The following is a 23,138-nucleotide window of genomic DNA, read 5'->3' as shown; positions in this document are numbered from 1 at the left end:
GAGCTGTATCAAAGCATCCTAATCTTGGATATTTGATCCGCCTATATATATATTGAACGCGGGAAATATAACGCAATTGATGTAAACATTACATTGTGACGTCATATTCAGCGTCGTTATTTAGCAAATTTACAAACATAGCGTTTGAACCACAACAAAAAACATGGCGTTTATGGTGGAGTGATTACATATGATTAAGAAAATAAAATTTACATGCTTTTACGAATTTTATGTAACATCTCAGAACGACGTGAACTAGGGTAGACGAGATTCAAAATGGAGAAATACATGTCCACGCGATAGTATTCGAATCGACGACATTAGTACCAAAATTTTCAAGTTCCATAGGTATGGTTTAATTTTTCATTGTTTTCCTGTATTTTCCTTTTAAACATGTATATACGTGTTACCTATAGGGAGAGCTCCGCTCTCACGGCCCCTTCGGGCCGTGAGAGGGCTTCGCCCTCTATAATCACTCCACGATTAACGCCATGTTTTTTGTTGTGGTTCAAACCCTTTGTTTGTAAATTTGCTAAATAACGACGCTGAATATAATAATAATAATAATAATAATAAGACCTTTATTTAACCAGGATTACATATTTAGCGATAACGCTAGTTTTCAATATGGTCCTGCATATAACATACATACAGACAGATATTAGTAAAATAAACACAGATTAAAAGAAGTAGAATACATATAAACTTAAGAAATAATTATGAATGTAAGATAAATAGAATACAAAATGAAGCTTAAAAAGTATGGTGATAATCTCTAAGATAATTTCTCTTAAAACACGCAACACTCGTTGAGTTTCTTATGTTTTGACTCAAGGCATTCCACACTGTGCTCCCTGAAATGCTGAAAGATCTTCTATAATATTCTGTTTTTGCCCTGGGTATATACAAAATATTTGAATAAGAATTTCTAGTTTGCCTCTGACTGACTTCTGATACATATTTAAAAACATTTAAATAATCTGGCATTAAACCATGTAAAACTTTATACACTAAAATGACTTTTCTATAGACAAAGTAATCTGATAGAGGCAACCAGTTAAGTTCTGTAAACATGACATTAGATGGTGTTTCAAAATTTCTGATGTTAAGAATTACCCTTGCAGCTCGTTTTTGCAATATAAAAAGCTTATTCACATTTTCAGCATTTCTTGGATTGCTCCATATAGTACAACAATATGTAAAATGTGGAAAAATCATAGTATTAAAAATCTTCAGCAGCGCATCGTTTGACATAAAATATCTTATTTTTCTTAAAATGCCAATTCTCTTGGAAATCTTGTTCATAAGTGATTCTATATGACTTTTCCAGGACAAAGTTTCATCAATAATAATACCAAGTAATTTTGACTCCTGAACACATTCTATGACATGGTTATTTATCACTAAATTTAATTTTCGATACTTTGATAATTTTTGTGCCGATCCAATAAGCATACATTGAGTTTTAGACAGGTTTAAGCTTAATTTATTTTCCTTAATCCACATTATACTGCGCTGAAGATCTTCATACATCTTTGACTCAATATTTTCCACTGACTTATCTGTTACATCTTGTGAAGTATCATCTGCATACATATTTACATGAGAATGTTTCAGTGCTTGTGGATAGTCATTAATATACAGGATAAAAAACAATGGGCCTAAAATAGAGCCTTGCGGAACTCCAATGGTTACATTTCTTTCCTCCGATAAATTGCCTTTCCAAATAACTCTCTGTGTACGATTTGTTAGATATGATTTAAACCATTCAAAAGTATCATTGCATATGCCAAATGACTTGAGTTTGTGTAATAAAACCTTGTGATTTATAGTGTCAAATGCTTTCCGTAAGTCTATAAAAATTACACCAGTAAGTTTACCTTCATCAATATTTTTAAGCCATCTATCTACTAGAGAAATAAGAGTACTTTCACATGAGTGTTTTGGCCTAAAACCAGACTGACAATCTGTAATTAGAGAATTTACTGACAAATACTCATAAAATGAATTAAAAACATGCCTTTCTAAAATTTTGCTCACACAAGGTAAAATGGATACAGGCAGATAATTATTAACTAGACATTCATCCCCTGATTTAAAAAGTGGTACAACTCGTGCCTTTTTCCAGTCATCTGCACAAGTACATGAAGATATAGAATAGTTGAAAATATATGCAAGAATATCACATACACTGTTTGATGAAAGTTTTAGAAGTTTGACAGAGATACCATCCAAACCTGTTGCCTTTGATGCAGACATACATTTTATCTCATTTTCAATAAATTCTGCAGTTATACCTGGTATTGTATAAGAATTTTTAGGCATTTGTTCAACTGTAGGTAAAGTGTCATCAAAATGTTTTCCTAGCTCATGACCAATGTTACAAAAGTAATTATTAAAACATTCGGCAATATCCTTTGTATCTTTAAAAATTACGTTATTGTCCTTAAGAAATATACAGTTTGTATTCGTTTTCTTAGATGGTAAGAATTGCCTAAGTTTGTCCCACATGTCCTTGGGCTTGTTTTCTGCCTGGGAAATTGCTTCCTCAACAAATGCATGTTTTGCCTCCCTGATCTTTTTCGTCACCCTGTTTCTTGATGTTCTGTATAGGTTCCACGCGTGATCATCATTACTCTGTGTCGCCTTTTTAAAGAGGTGTTCACGACAGTGCATTTCTGTAAGTATGTCATCGTTTATCCATTCTTCTGAACGTGAGTTAATTCCTCTTTCTTTTAGAGGAATGTGTTTATCCACCACTTCAAAAAATTTAGAATAAAAGAATTGCCACATAGTATCAATATCCACCATTTCATATATGGGACTCCAGTCAATAGTGTTTAGTTCTTCTTGAAAACTGCTCTCATTTAAGTTTTTAAAATTTCTATATTTAATATGAACGTGACTGTTTGCACCGGCTCTAATTTTACCATTTACAGCGTAAATCAAGTTGTGGTCACTTAATCCTATTGGGAATACTCCTGATGAAGAAAACTTATCCGGACTATTTACATAAATATGGTCAATTAAAGTACTGGAGTCTTTAGTCTAACGTGTAGGGTTTTTTATCAGTTGCTGAAATCCAATGTTTTTCATGATAGTCTTTAAACGCTTTGTCTTGTACTCATCCACATTGAAATCGCCCATAATTAGAATATCTTTGTGTTCTGCTATTAGTTGTTCAATCCTCCCCTCAAACTTCTCTAACCAATCTACTGTGGAATCTGGAGGTCGATAAGATAAAGCAGAGGATGTCTTAGTCGACTGCCCAATAGAAATCACAAATTCAAGCATTTCCAAATCATCCATGATTTTTATGTTTGTAATGGTAAATTTTTCTTTAATGTAGACTAATATTCCACCCCCATTCCGGTTTCTATCCCTCCTCAGAATTCTGTAACCATTCATTGATATTTCAGAATTTTCTATTTTGTTGTCCAATTTACTTTCAGTCAAGGCCAGAACATCAAATGCACCTTTACGTAGCATTATTTTGATTTGATCCAATTTACTTAAAATTCCTCTCACATTCAAGTGTGCATATAAAATTCCCTTAGGTACAGTTTCCAAAAATTTCTCAAGAGATAGGTCAACATTAAAGCCAGTTGAAATTTCACTTATACAAGAGTCACACAGCCATTCTACCTGATTAGGAATTTCCATGGTTTGGGTTGTAGTTTTCACTACCTGATTACATCCAATACAGTGCACATTTATGGTCTGTTGAGCTCCTTCTGGTCCTGGGTTTAAATGGACATCGTTTGATAAAAGTAGACATAAAAATCCTATATAGTGAGTAGTCCTCACAGAACTTCTTGATTTCGTTGAATGCTCCATAGATAAACTTCTTGTTAAAATTTCACGTCCAAAACAACATAACTTTGAATTCAAAATAGGCCATCTAAATCCTAGTGTATAAGTAAAATCCTCCTCTAACTCTTGGAAGAATAAAACGGTAGAAATTTGTTTAAAAGCCAGATAAACTAGGAGAGGTGTTAACACACATCTGACCACGGTGGCCATCTTGAAAAAAAAAAATATGACGTCACAATGTACTGTTTACATCAATTGCGTTATATTTCCCGCGTTCAATATATAGGTGGTTCAAATGTCCAAAAATTAGGATGCTTTGATACAGCTCCGTCCGCGTGCTAACTTGGGTTGTTTGTCCTGTTTTGGATATAGATACTAATGTCAAAACTTTTTTGCTTCGCCCTCAAACACGGTCACGCCGTAAAACATATTAGTCATAACAATGTGCATGTGTTGTGTTCGTGAGATAGATTTTTATTAGGATAATTACGATAGACTTTAAGTCTGATATCACTTAAAAGTGATAGAAATTCTCTTTTGTTTATCACCTGGATGTCATTAGATGTACAGACGGGAAATGCTTTTCGCACGATAATTACAGAATCCGTATGATAGAGAAGGATATTTTCCGGATTTAGAAATGACACGTCGACTCCTCAATAGTTTTAGAAATAACACTTTATAAATAAAATGCTTAGCTTGGATTAAAAATCATAGATTTATTAACACGCTATATATGAATTATACTAGTAGTCAGAAGATCTCACTTTATTGAGAAAAGCCTGTTTTAGGAGTTTTATGTACAGTACATGACGTAATGAGCTGCACCATTGTGTCAAGATATAAAAGCCGCGAATCATAGTCCACGGCGACAGAATTCTGCATTACATATTCCATTACGAAGTTTGGCACCGACTGCTGCACCGAAGTTGAGGTATTTCTTTTATTTTAGCAAATACTTTAAGTATAAAAATACGTAGCTGATTTAGATTATCTAGATAGTACAAGAAAGGGAATTTTAGAGAATTAAAGAATAGTATATTTATTGAGTACTTAGAAATTCAATATTAATTCTTGAGCTGAATTTTGATAGTCGGTGCACTCGGGGTTCTGTCCCAGGAAGACACGCAAGGTCTCTCCCAGTTATTTAATATTTTATAGTTTATAGTTAGTATTGAAGTTATTGTTATTTTAATGGATCTTGAATTTATTACATTCTAATAAATAAAAAAACTTGGATAATTTTATTATGCATTATCATTAATAATTTTATTATTATACAATTTTATTATTGTGCCAAGTTACACCGTCATGGAACATTTCAGGTGCGTTGAATTTCATTAATTATATCTTCTGTATGACTGTATACTTGGTAACGGTAAAATCAGTGTACCAAGAACGACCTAACAATCGATATGAAACACGTCAGACAGCATTTGACCCATTGACAGGTTGTATTGACAAATTGAATCGTTAAAACGACCATAGAATTTGCAAGATGCTGACTTTAAGCAAGACTGTTGAAACCCCTGTAACTTTAACTTGTTTTTCAGTAGTGTGTTTCGATATGATATTTAAAGGTAATCATATGTATTGAGGACTTTCTTCTCAAAAGTGCATTTTGGCAATTGGATACACAATCATCATCGGGAGGAGACTGGTACACTGTAGAGTAGTTTTATATATAGTTGTGCAGTGCCTAAATATAGACCAACAGCTTACAGTTAATCCACCAACATGTTCTTGTTCTTCATCTTCTTTCAACTATAGTCCTGCTGGACATGTCATTACTAGTGATATTGATACCGTTGAAAATGAGGACTTCAAATCACGTATTCTAAAAGGTCCTATGTACAGACAACCTCGGTCCTTCAATTGGCGACAGAACTTCATTTATATAATGAATTCTGTCGAGGATAATGCCAGATGATGGGCCAAATATGAAAAAGATGAACTTGATCATTTTAAGAATGGATTAAAAGTGTAAGAGGAATATCAAAATCCCGCATTAGATATGTTAAAACAAAGGTACGTACCATCTATGCTTCTGTGTTTACAAAACCAGAAGTGATAACAAAAAATAGATGGGTTACATGAGGAACATGTTTTGGCTCCAGCTGACGAAGCTTATAACAACATTGTCTTTGTTTCTGTAATGACTTCATTCCGGAAAGTTGTAATCCATTGTGGTTCTATTGTTAGAATTCTACTGTAACTTTCCTGAATTGTTTACCAGTTTTTCTTGGAGAGAAATATCTTATTCCAGCCCCCAATAGGAGTAAGTTTTTATACACTTTATGTAAAAACCATATAAATACATTGTTTATTCAATTCCCTGTGCGTCAGGTAACATGCATTTCCCTAGTTGCTGAATATTGTGACCCACTTTCACTTCATTGTTAAAACCACGTGTTAATGCGGAAATTTTATTTTTTCCTACCTAGTCATAATTTGTCTTGCATGTCTTGGCCAATTTTACTTTTGTCATTTTCATTTTTCTTTGGAAATCCTGATTAATCTGTAGTTTATGTAGTACAACACGAAATAATCATTGTTTTGTGCAGTAATCATAATGTCAACATACTAAGTGTTACTATACAGCTTCAGTTAGGTTTATTGGTGTCCTAATTGTAGAATAAATCTTATGCATTGTCAGGAATAGTTGTTTGGTTCATATTTTTTATATATTTGTATGACTTTTTGTAGTTTTCACCCTCTCTGAAGGTTAATACAACAGAATAAATAAATCTATAAAAGTCTTGATAGATTCTGTATAGTTTCTAAGGCTCATTATTACAACGGTATTTTAAACAAACTTGGCATTCATTACACATTTCGTATTTGTACTTATACTCAAACTGTCCTTTAAAAAGAAGAAATTCATCAAAACCATGCTTCAGTTTTAGACACATTTAATATCCCAGTCAACGGGTCGGATGAATATGAGTTACCGTACCTATACTGGATTCCTAAACTTCATAAAAACCCTTACAAACAAAGATACATTGCTGGATCCAATAAATGTTCTACCAACCCCTATCTTTGCTCCTCGCGAAAATATTAACAGCTGTGATGGAGAAACTGAATGGGTCGGATGAATATGAGTTACCGTACCTATACTGGATTCCTAAACTTCATAAAAAGCCTTACAAACAAAAATACATTGCTGGATCCAGTAAATTTTCTACCAACCCCCTATCTTTGCTCCTCACGAAAATGTTAATAGCTGTGAAGGAGAAACTTCAAACGTACTCTGCGACTAGATATGCCAGAAGTGGTGTAAATAAAATGTGGATTCTAAAACACTCTAAGGAGCTTTTAGTAAACTTGAAATCGCAGAACTTTTCTCAAATCAAAAACATCAAAACGTATGACTTTTCAATACTTTACACCACTACTCCTCAAGATAAATCAAATACTAGACTTTTTAACATCAAAGACAGTTGCGTCTTCAACAAAAATGGAAAACGCAAATATTCATATCTAGTAATCAGTCATCCAAAAAATCACTTTGTTAAACTCACTCTGATTCTACGCAGAAGTACTCAGAAGTTGACAATATCTGTGTGGCCTTTGGTAATCAGGTCTTCCAACAGTCTGTTTGAATCCCCATGGGCACGAATTGTGCTGTTTTGTTCGCTGACCTGTTTTTCTCTTCCTCTGAAGCAGAATTTATTCAAAAACTTCTACGTTAGAAAAAAATATCTTCCCGAGGCCTTCAATACGACATTTAGATATATCGACGACGTTTTATCTATCAACAATAATAATTTTCATTCATATGTCGATTCGATATGTCTTTGTGAACTCGAAATAAAGCACATCACAGAGTCGTCCACTTCTGCTTCATACTTAGATATTTTATTGGAAGTATATATCAACGGCAAACTAACAACTCATATGAATGACAAAAGGGATGATTTCAGCTTCTCCATCATCAACTTCCCATATCTATGTAGCAATATTCCATTATCACCTGCATATGGTGTTTATATTTCTCACCCGATTCGATACGCAAGAGCTTGTTCTGCGTATGATCAGTTTTTAAATCGAAGCAGGCTAGTGGCAAACAAGTTGATGATGCAAGAATTCCAACAGTCTCGTTTAAAGTCAGCATTTCGCAAATTATATGATTGCTATAACGATCTAGTTCGTGAATACAACCTATCATTTGCTGTCTGACGTGTTTCATACCGATTGTTAGGCCGTTCTTGGCACACTGATTTTGACTACGGATAGCTCCGTTTGCCAGATCAAGATATAGGGCTCACGGCGGATGTGACCGGTCGACAGGAGATACTTACTCCTCCTAGACACCTGATCCAATCTCTGGTATATTCAGGGTCCGTGTTTGCCCAACTCTCTATTTTGTATTGCTTATAGGATTTATGAGATTGATCACTGTTATCTTCGCCTTTCATAGAAATTATATGGGGTAAAATTTTAGCAATCTTTTCGGGATGCTTAAATTAATTCAGAAACATTAAGATAAGCAAGTATTGTGGATTCAAATGTGGTCAAACCATCAACCCTGTGGGTAATGCAGATTCATATTTTGGGTTTGACATAGAAACTTAAGGAATAATCTTTAAAACTATCGTTGTCAATACTCAGAGGCACGATTTTTATCCTAGTTTGAAAACTATAATTTGGGTGAGTGATGTGACTCATGGACCCCTTTTTCATTATGTACTTAATTTTTAAGATGAAAGGTGAAGAGAATGAAACCCCTGTACCATCAACTTCTTTGACAGTAGCTTACCTCGATTTAAAAACTTGCTATACGCAGAAGAAGCTCGTACTAAATAAACAAGTTAAATTGTTTTTATTTCCTTTATCAATTTCTTATGCATTATCAGGACAAACATGATAACCTATTTAAGATGTATTTTGATTTAACCCAGTGGAAATGTGGGACATCATTATGTATGCAAAGTCTCTCCAATAAATGACGAAAAGTATTGCATTAGGCAAGATTAAACAAAGCGACACCCAAAATCAGTCCGTGTTTCGTTAGTGAGAAATTGGGCACCACCCACAGTAAGTTCGCATTCGTTTAATCTTTCAATAATCGCTTTTAATAGTTTTTTGCAAATGAAATACCAATTCCTACTTTAGGATACATGTACTTTATACTCGTGTGATTTTTCATCATTGAGCGCTATGCAAAGTTCTAAATAGTTAGCTGTTGAGTGACTCAATTCTCGAAAGGACGAAATTGAGTTATATATGTATGACTCTAAAGTGCGATGGTCGCTCCAAAGTGAGATGGTTACGCCAAAGTGCGGTGGTCTGGGTCCAAGTAGGATGGTTTGTTAACGGTACACACACTTAAGTGCGATGGTCATGCCAAAGTCCGATGGTGCGGAATTCGGTAACGTTTGTGACGTCATTCTTAACGTCTTTCAAAATGAAACCGACGAAATGCAACGTCAGTTTGCCCCAACGATGTTGTTTTCTGCAGCTGTGCTGATACCAACTTCTTCGGGATATATTGGAAGAAAGCACGGCTGATTCATATTGACATAGATGACAACAACGGAAAAGTTTACACTGTTGCGGATTGTGAGAACGGCAAAGTACATTTGTTGTCGAACCAACTACTTCGCCCATACATTCTTTAATCCATGATCATTTATTACTTGTGATGTACATGTAATACATTCTTGGGGATATGCTATAATAAAACATTCTATACAATTTCGCATTGGAAAATTTTGGGTTTGATAATACGACAAAACTAAATGGTATTCAAATAAGTTCTTATTCTTATTTTTTGTGCATGAATTTTACACTGATATTTTGTTGAAACAACACAGGGTTGGTAAAGACTATCAAAATAATGTCGTTTACCAACCATTGGACTTCGGCGTGTCATTCCATCGCACTTTGGGTCATTGGTATGTACCATCAGACTTTGTTGTGTCGAAATTATCGCCCTATGGCGCATTCGTCTCACACCATCGCACTTTGGTGTGTCAGACCATCGTACTTTGGCGCATGAGTGTGGACAATGGCACTTTGGCGTGTCACACCATCGCAATTTAGCGTGACCATCGCACTTTTGAGTCCTACATATGTAAGGGAATTTTTACATGATTTTCTTATTACGTTAAGTTTTATGGGTTCAGATAGGTAATGGATCTATAGTGATATATTTACACGACAGATATCGGTAATGAACTTTAAAACTCTACATTATGATACTTATCAAAGATTGATTAAATGAATGTATTTATGCCATGTCGGATACTTTCCGTTGCTGTTATACTCTCATGATAAAGACAGCTTAAACTTATAGTTCATAATTGATCTGTACGTGTGGTTTTATTTAGGCCCACCTGTTGTCCAATTTGATTTTACGACTGCATTTTATTGACAGGGGGAATAAGTATACTTTAAAATATGTATTCCTATATTAAGGAGTATCGATGTTGTGGATGGAGAGCTCCATGATCATGGGTACCATGGAACATCATTCACATTTCAATTTGTAAAAATTGTAACTAATATGTATAGTATTCTATTAATCATTTCTTGTGTCAAACAGGAGTAAACAACATTAAAACGATCCAGAATCGAAATTCTATCATGGCTTATCAGTTACTTGAATTGAAATGAAAACATTAATGACTTTTCGTTTTCAATTACAAATCAGCAACCCATATGCTATGTTGAGCATCACTGAAGAGACATTATTTGTCGAAATGCGCATCTGGTGCATCAAAATTGGTACCGTATAAGTTTTACATTATGACCCCTGGGTCGAGGCCTCTGCTGGTGGACTGTTAGTCCCAGAGGGTCTCTACAGCCCAGTAGCTAAGTACTTCGTTACTAGCTTGAAAATACGGATGTATATTTAATTGCTGTTATAAAATTTAGAAATTCATTTCAAAATTAAGGATTATCTCCCTCATGCATAGCTCTTATCCTTGGACGAATTTGGCTCCACTTTTTTGGCACGCTGTTTTTGGTTATATTTAGATCTAAAACTTCATAGTTATTTCGGATTTCAAAGATTTCGGTTGAGCATCACTGAAGAGACATTATTTGTCGAAATGCGCATCTGGTGCATCAAAATTGGTACCGTATAAGTTTTACATGCTAATCAGATTTGGATGCAAGGTAATATATTCATATTCTTTTAGGAATGAAGCCGCTTTTGAACGACAGAGGGAAACCATACACAGAAGTGATGGAATATGATGGTTACCTATTTCCAGGCAAGCTAGGACGTAAGGGGAAAACAAAAGTTTCCGAAATCCTAGCTGATCTCAATGAACTTTCCTTCGAAGACGACGAGGTGTGCATTGTTTCTTACCCTAAGTCAGGTATGATGATGATAATAATAATAATAAGTTAGATTTATATAGCGCCCTATATAAAACAAATTACTCTAAGGCGCTTTACAAGGGTAGCAGTGAGGAATGCAACAATAAAAAACACATAAAATTTTACATCTATAAAATGATCAAAATAAGACATTATTAATAAGATCGATAGTTAAAGGGGGTTTTTGGCGGGGAGAGGGGGCGGGGGGCGTCTGTAGAACACTATGGAAAGTATCTAAAAGGTACTTTAAAATGTTAAGTTAAAACACTATTGGCATTAATGTTCTAGGGAAAAAGTAATAAATACACATTTAAAAAAAACAGAATCACAGATCACACAATAAAAGCAACACGAAATCGGTGGGTCTTTAGATTTCTTTAGTACCATTTTAATTTGTTATGGTACCAGATAGGTAATTATCATTAAAAGCAATATATATGCAAATAGCACATCAAACTTTTGACTTGTTTTGATTTGATTTTCCAATAAAGAAATTTGTGACCTTTAGCATGCTACTTTCGTAGAATTCTTTTTGGTTCACACTGTAAACGACGAAAAACAATGTATTGTGATAGTTGGTTAAATGAAATATTGTATTGTTGAATAGTAGAGAATTTTAGCAAATTTGGGTGCTTACTAAAGATTCCCATAATAGAATTTCCTAAATGAAAGGTGATTATAACGAACAGTGGTCAATCTTATTACTCTTATGAGCAATACAAAATAGAGAGTTTGGCAAATGATAAGGTAAATGGAGTTCTCCGTAGTAAAAATTAGTGTGCCAAAACTGTCTAACAATTTGTATGAAACACGTCAGACGGCATTTGACCCAATGATAGGTTGTAATGGCAAACTAAATTGTCATGACAACCATAAAATTTATGAAATGCTGACTTTGAACAAGTCTGTTGAAACCCCTGCACCATCAACTTGTTTGTCAGTAGTCTGTCTCGATTTAAAACTAATCATACGCAGAACAAGCTCTTGCGTATCGAACCAGTTGAGCGATATAAACAGCATCTGCAGGTGATAATGGAATATTGCTACATAAATATGGGAAGTTGACGGTTAAATCATCCCCTTTACCATAAAGTTGAGTTGTTAGTTTGCTTTCAATATCTATTTTCATGATTGATTGATTGAATATTGTTTAACGTCCCACTCGAGAATATTTCACTGTCGGTGAAGGGCTACAAAATTTAGGCCTATGCTCGGCGCTTACGCCCTTTGAGCAGGGAGGGATCGTTATCGTGCCACACCTGCTGTGACACGGGGCATCGGTGTTTTGCGATCTCATCGGAAGGACCGCCCCATTTAGTCACCTCTTACGACAAGCAAGGGGTACTGAGGACCTGATCTAACCCGGATCCCCACGGAATAAAATATTTAAGTATGAAGCAGAAGTGGACAACTCTGTGTTTTCTTTTATTTCAAGTTTACAGGGATCTATCGAATCGACATATGAATGAAATAAGCATTGTTAATAGATAATGGTAAGTAATTTTGTTATGTCCCTTCCCCCTTCAAAGAAGAGGGGTATATTGGTTTGCACCTGTCGGTCGGTTGGTCGCTCGCTCGCTCGCTCGGTCGGTCAGTAGACCACATGTTTTCCGCTCAATATCTTGAGAACCATTCACTTGATGATAATGATATTTCATATGTGAGTGGATTATGAGTAGAAGAGGACCCCTATTGTTTTTCAGGTCAAAAGGTCAAGGGTCAATCTAGTCTAGACATAGGAATATAATTTCCGCTCAATATCTTGAGAACCCTTTCCTTGAAAGACATCAAACTTGGCACACTGGTACATCCTAAGGAGTAGATGACCCCTATTGATTTTGAGGTCATATAATCAAAGGTCAAGGGTCAAACTGGGAATAGGAATATACTGACCACTCAATTTCAAGAGAACCCTTTGCTTGACAGACATCAAACTTGGTACACCAGTACATCTTCAGAAGAAAATGACTCCTGTTGATTTTGAGGTCACATGGTCAAAGGTCAAGGGTCAAACTGAACATAGGAATACATTGTCCGTTCAATATCTTGAGAACCCTTTTCTAGACAGACATCAAACTTGGTACACTGGTACATTTTCAGGAAAAAATTACTCCTATTGATTTTAAGGTCACATGGTCAAAGGTCAAGGGTCAAACTGGACATAGTAATATACTGTCCACTCAATATCTTGATAACCCTTTTGCTTTACAGACATCAAACTTAGTACAATGGTATATCTTGGGGAGAAGATGACTCATATTGATTTTGAGGTCAAAAGTCAATTGTTGAACTGGACATAGTAATATATAGTCTTCTATATTTTAAGAATTATTTGCTTGATTGACACCAAACTTGGCACACTTGTACAGCATAAGGAGTAGATGATCCCTATTGATTTTTAGGTCACACGGTCAATTCACTCTTGACATAGGAAGATATTGTCTCCTCAATATTTTGAATTGATGATACTACTATCAATTAAATAATGTGTGTATAACTCTTTTCAGTTTTGCACCATGGGGGGCATATGTGTTTTACAAACATCTCATGTTTTGATATGTCTAATACGGGATAGTGATATTTCTTTTACGCTTTTAATCTATTCTGACAGTATCAAGTTCTTCTTCGTCATTTTAGCCCATCGTCTGGCATAATGTTCGACCGAATTCATAATAGAGATGACGTTCAGTCAGCAATTGAAAGACCGAGGTTGTCTATATTTAGGACCTTTTAGAATAAGTGATTTTAGGTCCTCATTTTCAACTATATCAACATCTTAAACTATTTAAGTAGATCAGTTTACATATGCATTGAATAGATAAATAAAAACGAATTCACCAAGATATTATCTATCAAAATTCATGTTATTCATTATAAATATAAACCCGCGAAAGTGCTTCTCTAAAAATCCGGTTTTACGGTAATAGGGTTAATTCTCGAGTTTGGTAGCCGATATCTGTTTGAGTATTTTTTTATTCAGTTGTCCCCTTTTCCAACCAACCAATGATAAGATCGTTCATTATTTTCTCTAATTCTATGTATAAACCCCAAACCGTCACTGTAATTAATGTAGTAATCTTAGCTGAATCCTAAATTCCAGCAAGAGATCCTAATTGTACAAAACTCAAGTATAAACAAGAGATCCCAATTGTACCGAACCCAATCCTCAACATAAACAAGAGATCCTAATTGTACCAAACTCAATTCTAAGTATAACCAAGAGATCCCAATCGTACTAGTAAACTCAATCCTAGATATAACCAAGATATCCCAGTTGTACCAAACTCAATTCTAATTACAAACAAAATATCCCAATCGTACCAAACTCAATCTTAAATATAATCCAGGGAATCTCATTGCAGTAAACTCAGATTTTACACGTAAATATCAACCAGAAAAAAGTCAGTGTAGTCAACTCAGTTCACTATATAAAACAGAAAATTATATGTTCATTATAACGATTTAGTTTGCCAATACAACATGTCACTGAGTTGAGGCCTCTGCTGGTGGACTGTTAGTCCCAGAGGGTCTCTACAGCCCAGTAGCTACACATGTAAATACTTCGTTACTAGCTTGAAAATACGGATGTATATTTAATAGCTGTTATAAAATTTAGAAATTCATTACAAAATTAAAGATTATCTCCCTCGCGCATAGCTCTTATCCTTGGACGAATTTGACTCCACTTCTTTGGCACACTGTTTTTCTCTATAATTGCTCTAAACTTCATTGTTATTTCGGATTCGTTTCGGTTAAGCATCGCTGAAGGGACGTTGTTTGTCGAAATGTGCATCAAAATTGGTACCGTATAAGTTTTACATGCTGTCTGACGTGTTTCATTCCCATGACTAGACCATTCTTGGTACACTCATTCTGAATACGAATTACTCCGTTTAATCTGACCAAGATATAGTGATCACGGCGGATGTGACCGGTCAACAGGAGATACTTACTCTTCCTAAGCACCTGATCCCATCTTTGGTATATCCAAATGTCCGTGTTTTCCCCACTCACTATTTTGCATTCCGTTTAGGAGTTATGAGATTGATTACTGTTTGTTATATATGTATGAATAGTATGTGAGGAGCAAAGATAGGGGATTGGATCCAACAATATTTGTCATGGTTTTTGTGAAGCTTAGGAATACTCATGTTCATCTGTCTGACTGGGATATTAAATGTCTCTAAAACTGACGCATGAAAATTTTCATGTTTTAAAAGTGCAGTTTTTATTTAATCAGTAATTGTTTATGTATTACATAATAAGGATTAGGCAGCAGCTAACGCCTAAATAAGCCTTCTCCTGAAAGGGCAGTTGGAGTGTTAGTAAGATTTCCAAATGTGGAATTAATGTCAAATTTGTCAGCTGGAAACAAAACATTTTCTTCATGTAACCTATCTGAATCTTTACCATTTCTGGTTTACTAATGACAGAAGGATATATGAGACACACTTATGTTTGGATGTGTCTAATACGGGATTTCAATATTCCTCTGATATATCTTATCCATTCTGACAATGTATTAAGTTCTTTTTCATATTCAGCCCATCGTCTGGCATAATCTTTGACAGAATACATAATAAACATGAACTTCTGTCGCAAATTGAAAGACTTGAAGTTCTCTGAACTGAGGACTTTTAAAGTAGTGATTTCATGTCCTCATTTTCATTGTATGATATTAACTAAGCTAGGCAGCATCTGTTGAATCTCTACTTTTTGTTCATGAATGCAGAAACAACTGTATTTTTTCACTTCTTTCCTTTCACTTCTTTTATAGACATGTTATGAATGTGATCACTGTAATCGATATCTTCACCTTTACATCATGTAAAGGTACATGTAATTGAAATTTCCTTAATTGTCAGTTACAGAGTCCATTTGAGTCCATTCTTATGTATATATACAGATTTACTTAACTATTTTGAAACGCCTCTTAACTACAAGAGCAGCATATATTATAAATTTTGGTATTCAATGAATAACGAAAAGATAATGAACAATTTTGAAAGATTTAAATCAAACTAAATGTTTATCGTTAGTTAACGATGAAAGTGAAGTAGGTGAAATTTACATGACTGATAATTGATTTCATTGATTGATTATATATTGTTTAACGTCCCTATCGAGACTATTTCACTCATATGGAGACGTCACCACTGCCGGTGAAGGGCTGCAACATTTAGGCCTATGCTCGGCGCTTACGGCAGCTGGGGAACTTTATCGTGCCACATCTGCTGTGAAACGGGACCTCGGTTTTTGCGGTCTCATCCGAAGGACCGCCCCATTTAGTCGCCTCTTACGACAAGCAACTGGTACTGAGGACCTATTCAATCATTTGAAGCTGACCTTTCTGCATTTGAAACTTTTTTGAAGAGTTACTGCCCTTTTTTGTCGATTAAATCTTATCTGTTTATGAAATGGCTAATAGATAATTTCAAACCCTAGGGCGCATATGACGTCACATATAATGGCGCCTAAAATAACGAAAGTAAATATGCATATCGCAAGATTTGAATTTCATCGCTTTCAAACTCGAAAACTGCGCAAAATATTTCATTTAAAACTTTAAACATTGGAAATTAATATTTGACGAGCATGTTAAATACACAAGTATCACATTACATGTGTTTGTATTTATCAGGTACTCATTGGACATACGAGATCTGTCACATGGTCAAGACCGGAAGTTCTGACTTTATAGACACGTTGGTGCCAATCTTCGACTACTCCTCCATGGAAGAGTTAAAAGAAGTACAAGCTACAAGTCGTGTCTACACCTCTCATTTGTATCCAAGACACTTGCCAAAACAGTTTATGGAGAAACGCTGCAAGATTATTCTTGTATACCGAAATCCAAAAGACGTTGCTGTTTCGTATTTTAAATACAGCAAAAAGCTTAGACTACACGATATGGAAGATATGGGCTTTTCTGAATTCCTGAGACATTACATCAGTGGCAATGGTAAAAAAATATGTTTCTTTAGATAAACATCATAGACAGATCGTCGAAAATTGGAAATCTGAATAGTTTTCTTGGAATATTCTTACAGCAGATTGAATTTTTCATTCGCATTATATGCCGAGAAAAAGTGAAGATAACGAACAGTGATCAATCTCATAATTCTTATAAAGAATACAAAATTATGAGTAGGGTATACACAGATCCCCTGGATACATCAGAGGTGGGACATCAGGTACCTAGGGGAGTAAGCATCCCCTGTTAATTGGTCGTGACAGCTGTGAGTCCTATATTTTCTTCTGGTAAACCGTGTAATCTATAGTCAAATTATTATGCAAATAGAAAGGCGTAACCATTGGTATCAATCGTGTTAGACAGCATTCGACCGTTTGGAAATTAGATGTTTATAACGACCATTGAAGTTGCGAAATGCTGACTTTATACGAGGCTGTTGAATACCTTGTAATATCAACTTATTTGTCAGTACCCTGTCTCGATTTAAAAAAGTTATTATTTGCAAAAAATATGCATCTTCTTGCATATCGAATCAGTTGAGAAACATAAACATGTGCAGGTGATAATTTGTCTTTTGTCAATAGTTGTATGTATATAAACCAGAAAGGTATATCGGTATATAAATCTAACGACAGTTCCAAGTGCTTTAACGTAATCCAAAAATTGTGTGGATTTTTTTTTTCATCGATGCGTATCGTACTGAAGAGATTCTTCCTTGTTTCGTTTGTATGATATAGTATGGTGTGGGACCTGGGTGAAGTGGATGAAGGAATGGAAAACATTTAAAGAAGAAACCCCTGATTATCCGCTGTTAGAGATAGCATACGAAGACATGAAAAAGGTAACAGTCATTATTGATCTTAATTAATACATAGGTTATCATATATACAAACAATTACTATACCTCTATTACTAATTCTCATATTTGATTGGCTGCTGGGAAGCGTTTAAAATTCAATAATGACTCCAAAATGCACCGTTTACTGTAATAATGATCTAAGAATCACTGCACATGCACAATATTTACCGGTAATAATTATCAATAATGACCTCCGAATCACCGCACACGTGCATGATGTTGACCCGTCGTTATTATCAATGGCCGCTGAATTGGACCACTAACGAATTGATAAGAAATAACATTGTAAAAACAATGAGTACGTCGAGTGAATCGAATGCCAATCTTAAGTAGACTTCCGATAGGCAACTTCTGGCTATGCAGACACTACGTCATCATTTTTGTGCACAATTCGCGTCATGTCTGCCATTGTCTGGATCTCTGTTGTACATGTAACATAAAATATGTAGGACCGAGATAATTTGAGTATATGTAACGTTACAGAGGTGGGATTTTTATCAGACGTAGAATTATACCAATTTTTGTAATCAACCAGTTTTCTATTTCTAAGACGAAAAGATCATCTGAATTATCTTTTTGAATTATATAATTCGGTGCACAATCCAACGTCCATGGTAAAGTTTGAGTGTAGAAATCTAAATGCATGTTACAAATGCAGGATATATATCAGTTCGGGCTTATTTCTATATCGGTATCATAAAACCATTGATCACCCCTGATCAGTTCAACATGGGAAAATGATGACCCTCTAACAGGTCCACCCGGTGACCTGATCTGGCCGCGACGGTTGCCCGATCTTGGTCCGTTCGGGTCACCTCGTGCACTCGGTGTGGGGTTCTTATTTTCCCATGTTGACGTGATGACAGGTGATTAATTTTAAGATTTATTATGCATAAATACATTTTATAAGCATGCATACATGCCAATCGTAACCACTCGACTATTTCCGTAAAGCTCGGATGTTTATCTACAGCTTCAGTTGGTTGCTATGTGTATACAAATGTAACTATGATGTCTAAGATATAAGTTACAATATGTGACACGACCTTTTAAATGCATTTAGAATATCATACCTATCTATGGAATTCTATTTTTATCAATTTCAAGTCAAGTATGTCCATGTATTACAGTTAATAAGACGTTCATAAATACATAAATACCAAGGATAACCCATGAAAGCTCGAAAGCTTATTTCCAATGGGGTTCTTTGATGCACGGATGTTTGCGCTAGGGGGTCATTTATGTGGGAGGAAACCGGAGTACCCGGAGGAACCTCAGGTATGCGAACGGGCGACCACCATCCCTCTCACATGTATGTATGCATGTTTGCATGCATGTATCTATACACCGAATAAACGTTTATTTATTCATTTGATAAGACGTTAATGATACCAAAACTGAATCGTTGGTGAAAATTGATATTACTTTTAAATAACACATTTTACAGAATTTCAATCATAGCCATTTAACCTCATTCATATGTGCAATTCCGACGAATAACTGCATCGATTTATATATATATAGATATATAGAGAGATATAGATGTATGTATGTATATAATATATCACAAAACTTATCATGTCTTCCCTTCCCAGAAGGGGGACATGTTGTTTTAGTGTGAATGTAAAACTGATACGGTACCAATTTTGATGCACAAGATGCGCATTTCGACAAATAATGTCTCTTCAGTGATGCTCAAGCCGAAATTTTGGAAATTCGAAATAACAATAAACTAAAAGGAAAAACAAAGTGCCAAATACTGGAACCAAATTCGTCTAAGGATCTGAGCTATGCATGAGGGAGATAATCCTTAATTTTGAAATAAATTTCTAAATCTTATCACAGCAATTAAATATACATCCGTATTTTCAACCTAGTAACGAAGTACTTAGCTAATTCTTGTTCTACTTCTTCCGCTTTTCATACAAAGTTTGTCTGGGCCGTAACTTTTTTGGCTTTTGACATACGTCTTTTATATTTGGTATGTGGGTATACCATGATTAGACAGTGTGTCATGTACCATGTTTGATGACCTTTGACCTTTACCTTATATATAAAGGTCAAATAATAGAAATTTTGGGCTAGACTTTTGATATTTGGTATGTCAATTGGAATACCATAATAAGACAGTGTTTCGTGCCACTTGTTAATACCTTTGACCTTGACTTTTTATGTAAAGGTCAATTAATATAATTTTATGACATTTTTGTCGTCTAGACCATAACTTTTTTTTGTCTCTTGTGTAGGCCTTTGACGTTTGGTATATGGATGTACAATGATAAGACAGGATGTTGCATACCATTTTTTATTACCTTTGGTCTTGACTTTTTATGTAAGTGTCAAATAATATAATTTTTGAACATGTTTGTTGTCCGAACTATAGCTTTTTTTGTCTTTTGACAAAGGCATTTGATATTTGGTATGTTGGTATACCATGATAAGACGGTGTGTCATGTGCCATTTTGCTGACCTTTGACCTTGACCTTTTATATAAGGGTCAAAAAGTAAAATTTTGGAGCATTTTTTTGTCCGGACCATAATTTGTTTTGTATTTTGACATAGGCCTTTGATTTTTGGTATGTTGGCAAGTTTAATTTACTATTATGTGTCGACAATACTGTTCCTTGTTTCAATCTCATATGCATATAGGTTAATGTTACATGTATGTACCATAAGTCTTAATCAAATTTAAAGATGATCCCTAAAAATGTTTTAGAAACTATGAAAAAAATGGAAAGCGATACATCAGTTTTAGTATGCTAAAGCAATTCTTCCTAGTTCTTATTGATTAATTATTCTTTTAGCATTATTAATTATTATATACTTTCAATTTCATCTCTTCTTTTTTCTTTAAACATTTGCGGGCATATATCACACGATATATGTTTGGAAACATTCCGGCCCGCAAACATTACGTCACAATCAATACACAAGCAAATTACTACGCCGTTGATTTTCAAATTGTTCGTGTTTTTCATCTTTTACTCAGTTAAACCAATAAAGTATTGTTAGTTTCTAAATGAAATTGAAAGTATATAATAAAGAGGTTATAGACTTTGAATGGAAATAACGATATTAATTGCAGAATCCAAAGGAGAGTGTTCAGAGAATATCAGACTTCATTTCTGTAAATTCTCCACCACAGTTTACTGATGAAATAGTGGAGAAATGCAAATTTAAAGTTATGGCGGCCCATAAACATTCCAATTTACCACAAAATATGGAATACCTAACAGCCTTTGAAAATGGACACATTTTCTACAGAAAAGGTTTGCTATTTACGCCAATTCTCTATGTCAAACAGAATATCAAAATAAGTCTTCATGTGTCTTGTCGATTTTATAATCTAGATTTGAACTTACCATATTCGATATAAGAATCCGCATGTGTATCGATCATTGCGATAGAAATCAAACTGGCTTAATATTTTTACTGCAGGAGAAGTAGGAGATTGGAAGAACCATTTCACGGTGGCCGAAAACGAGGCTTTTGACAAAGACATGGAAACCATTCTACCAAAACTGGGGTTGAATATCACATATGAACTATAATAAGTTCAATAAAATGTTTATGACATTTGAATGGAGATTAAAATTCGATAGAATGCTTGCTTTGTAAGTTTTAAGGTAGGGTTTGCAACAACAGGGAGCTAACTTTTGGTGTATCTCCGTGCACGTTATACTTGATGACGTCACAATGGAAAAGAACGTCATGACGTAGAGGTTTACATAGATGTATCGTGGTGAAAATGTCACAATATTTTCTCGTTATCTACTACCTTTGTCAAGTGTTAAGCGATGTATGTGTAAATTTACATGACAAATGTTTCTCAAATGATTATTTATTAATTTTCTATGATACTATAAAAGTCTATACAATTCTTATATATAGTATGCGCTACGATAATTTCGATTTTATGTTTTGACCTTGAAATCGCCCCTATTGCGCATTGGCATTTGGAATATAGAAAGGCTGTTGTCTGTAACAACGACTTGGTGCAGTTAAATGATATCATGATGATCTTTCGCTTATGTTTTGTGTGAAACCATAAGAGGAAACATGTGATCCCTGCGAATCTTGCTTGAGGAAGTAGGAATTATTTTGATACTGTCATAATCGATCATTGTTTATCAATAGTATCCTCAAAATTGACCAGGTCCGACATTGGACTTCCGGTTCCGGTGGACTTGGACATGTAGGTTCAAATTTCGGCTCCTGGGTTTTATATTTAAATTCATATGTAACCCATTGTGATTGGTTTCAAATCATTTGGAAAAGTTATAAGACAATCAAGACGCATCATTTTATTTTTGAAAAGTGTGTACGGAGATTTAAAAGAAACTTTGCACTTTTCTTTGTCGGTGAATACTTTTGAGTATCTGTTCACTATGGAGGACAGTAGGAAAAGAAATGAAGGCCAGTCCAAGTAAGTTTTTCGAATACGTGGCCATTTACACAGCGCCATGTATTTCCGGTTACTACCCAGGAGTTTACGGTATGAAAACAACAATTGTTTTAATTTTAGCATTACACTATCTATAGGATTTAATGATACCACGTTCGATGTGTCTAGAGTAAATGGCAAGAGCTGTGTTTCTTTGATCCTTCTAATAAAGTTTCAAATCTATCTCGCAAACTACTTAAAAAGATCATACAACATTTATTAGATTTTGACTAGTACTATTTACATTTATAAAAAAATATGTTCGTTTCTTTGAGCTTTGAAAACCCATGAAAACACACATATCTGCTACTCTAAAGAAATTAATACATAACCTTTAATTAGGAAAAGATGTTTATTACATGAACTATGGAATCTTTCTTTTAAACCCAGTGCCATGTTCCTATGACTATTCACTGGTACTTTTGGAATCAGTTGTTCCTGTCAAAAGTATCTACATTATGTCCTCTTGTCTTTCTATTCTTCTTTCTCTCTTTTCTTTTCTTGTGATGAATGTTGCAAATTTTTACGTTACTGATTATGGATAAAACACTCAAAAATTATCATGAATATCCCTAAAAAAGAATGTAATTAGTCGATTATATGTTGAAAATTTTATTTTACTGAAAAATTGTAAGTACAAAGAATTTAACATATGTTTGAAAAATGCCTTACAAAAAATTGAACATTCATCATAAGCTATGTTTCTCTTTTTGTGT

At 34.6% G+C, this 23,138-nt stretch overlaps 1 protein-coding gene across 1 annotated transcript; it reads left to right on the top strand.

The window, feature by feature from the left end:
* The first annotated feature begins 6,023 nt into the window (after positions 1–6,023).
* LOC125648255 (3-beta-hydroxysteroid sulfotransferase-like) lies at positions 6,024–21,584 on the top strand. The gene is made up of 6 exons (XM_048875229.2): positions 6,024–6,091; positions 10,962–11,144; positions 16,787–17,107; positions 17,857–17,960; positions 21,064–21,247; positions 21,417–21,584. The coding sequence occupies exons 2-6, from the start codon at positions 10,964–10,966 to the stop codon at positions 21,527–21,529; spliced, it is 903 nt and encodes a 300-aa protein (XP_048731186.2). The 5' UTR covers positions 6,024–6,091; positions 10,962–10,963; the 3' UTR covers positions 21,530–21,584.
* The last annotated feature ends 1,554 nt before the right edge of the window (positions 21,585–23,138 follow it).

The sequence above is a fragment of the Ostrea edulis genome, chromosome 6, assembly GCF_947568905.1.
Source record: "Ostrea edulis chromosome 6, xbOstEdul1.1, whole genome shotgun sequence".
NCBI lineage: Eukaryota > Metazoa > Mollusca > Bivalvia > Ostreida > Ostreidae > Ostrea > Ostrea edulis.
This window is presented reverse-complemented; position numbering and strand designations above follow the sequence as displayed.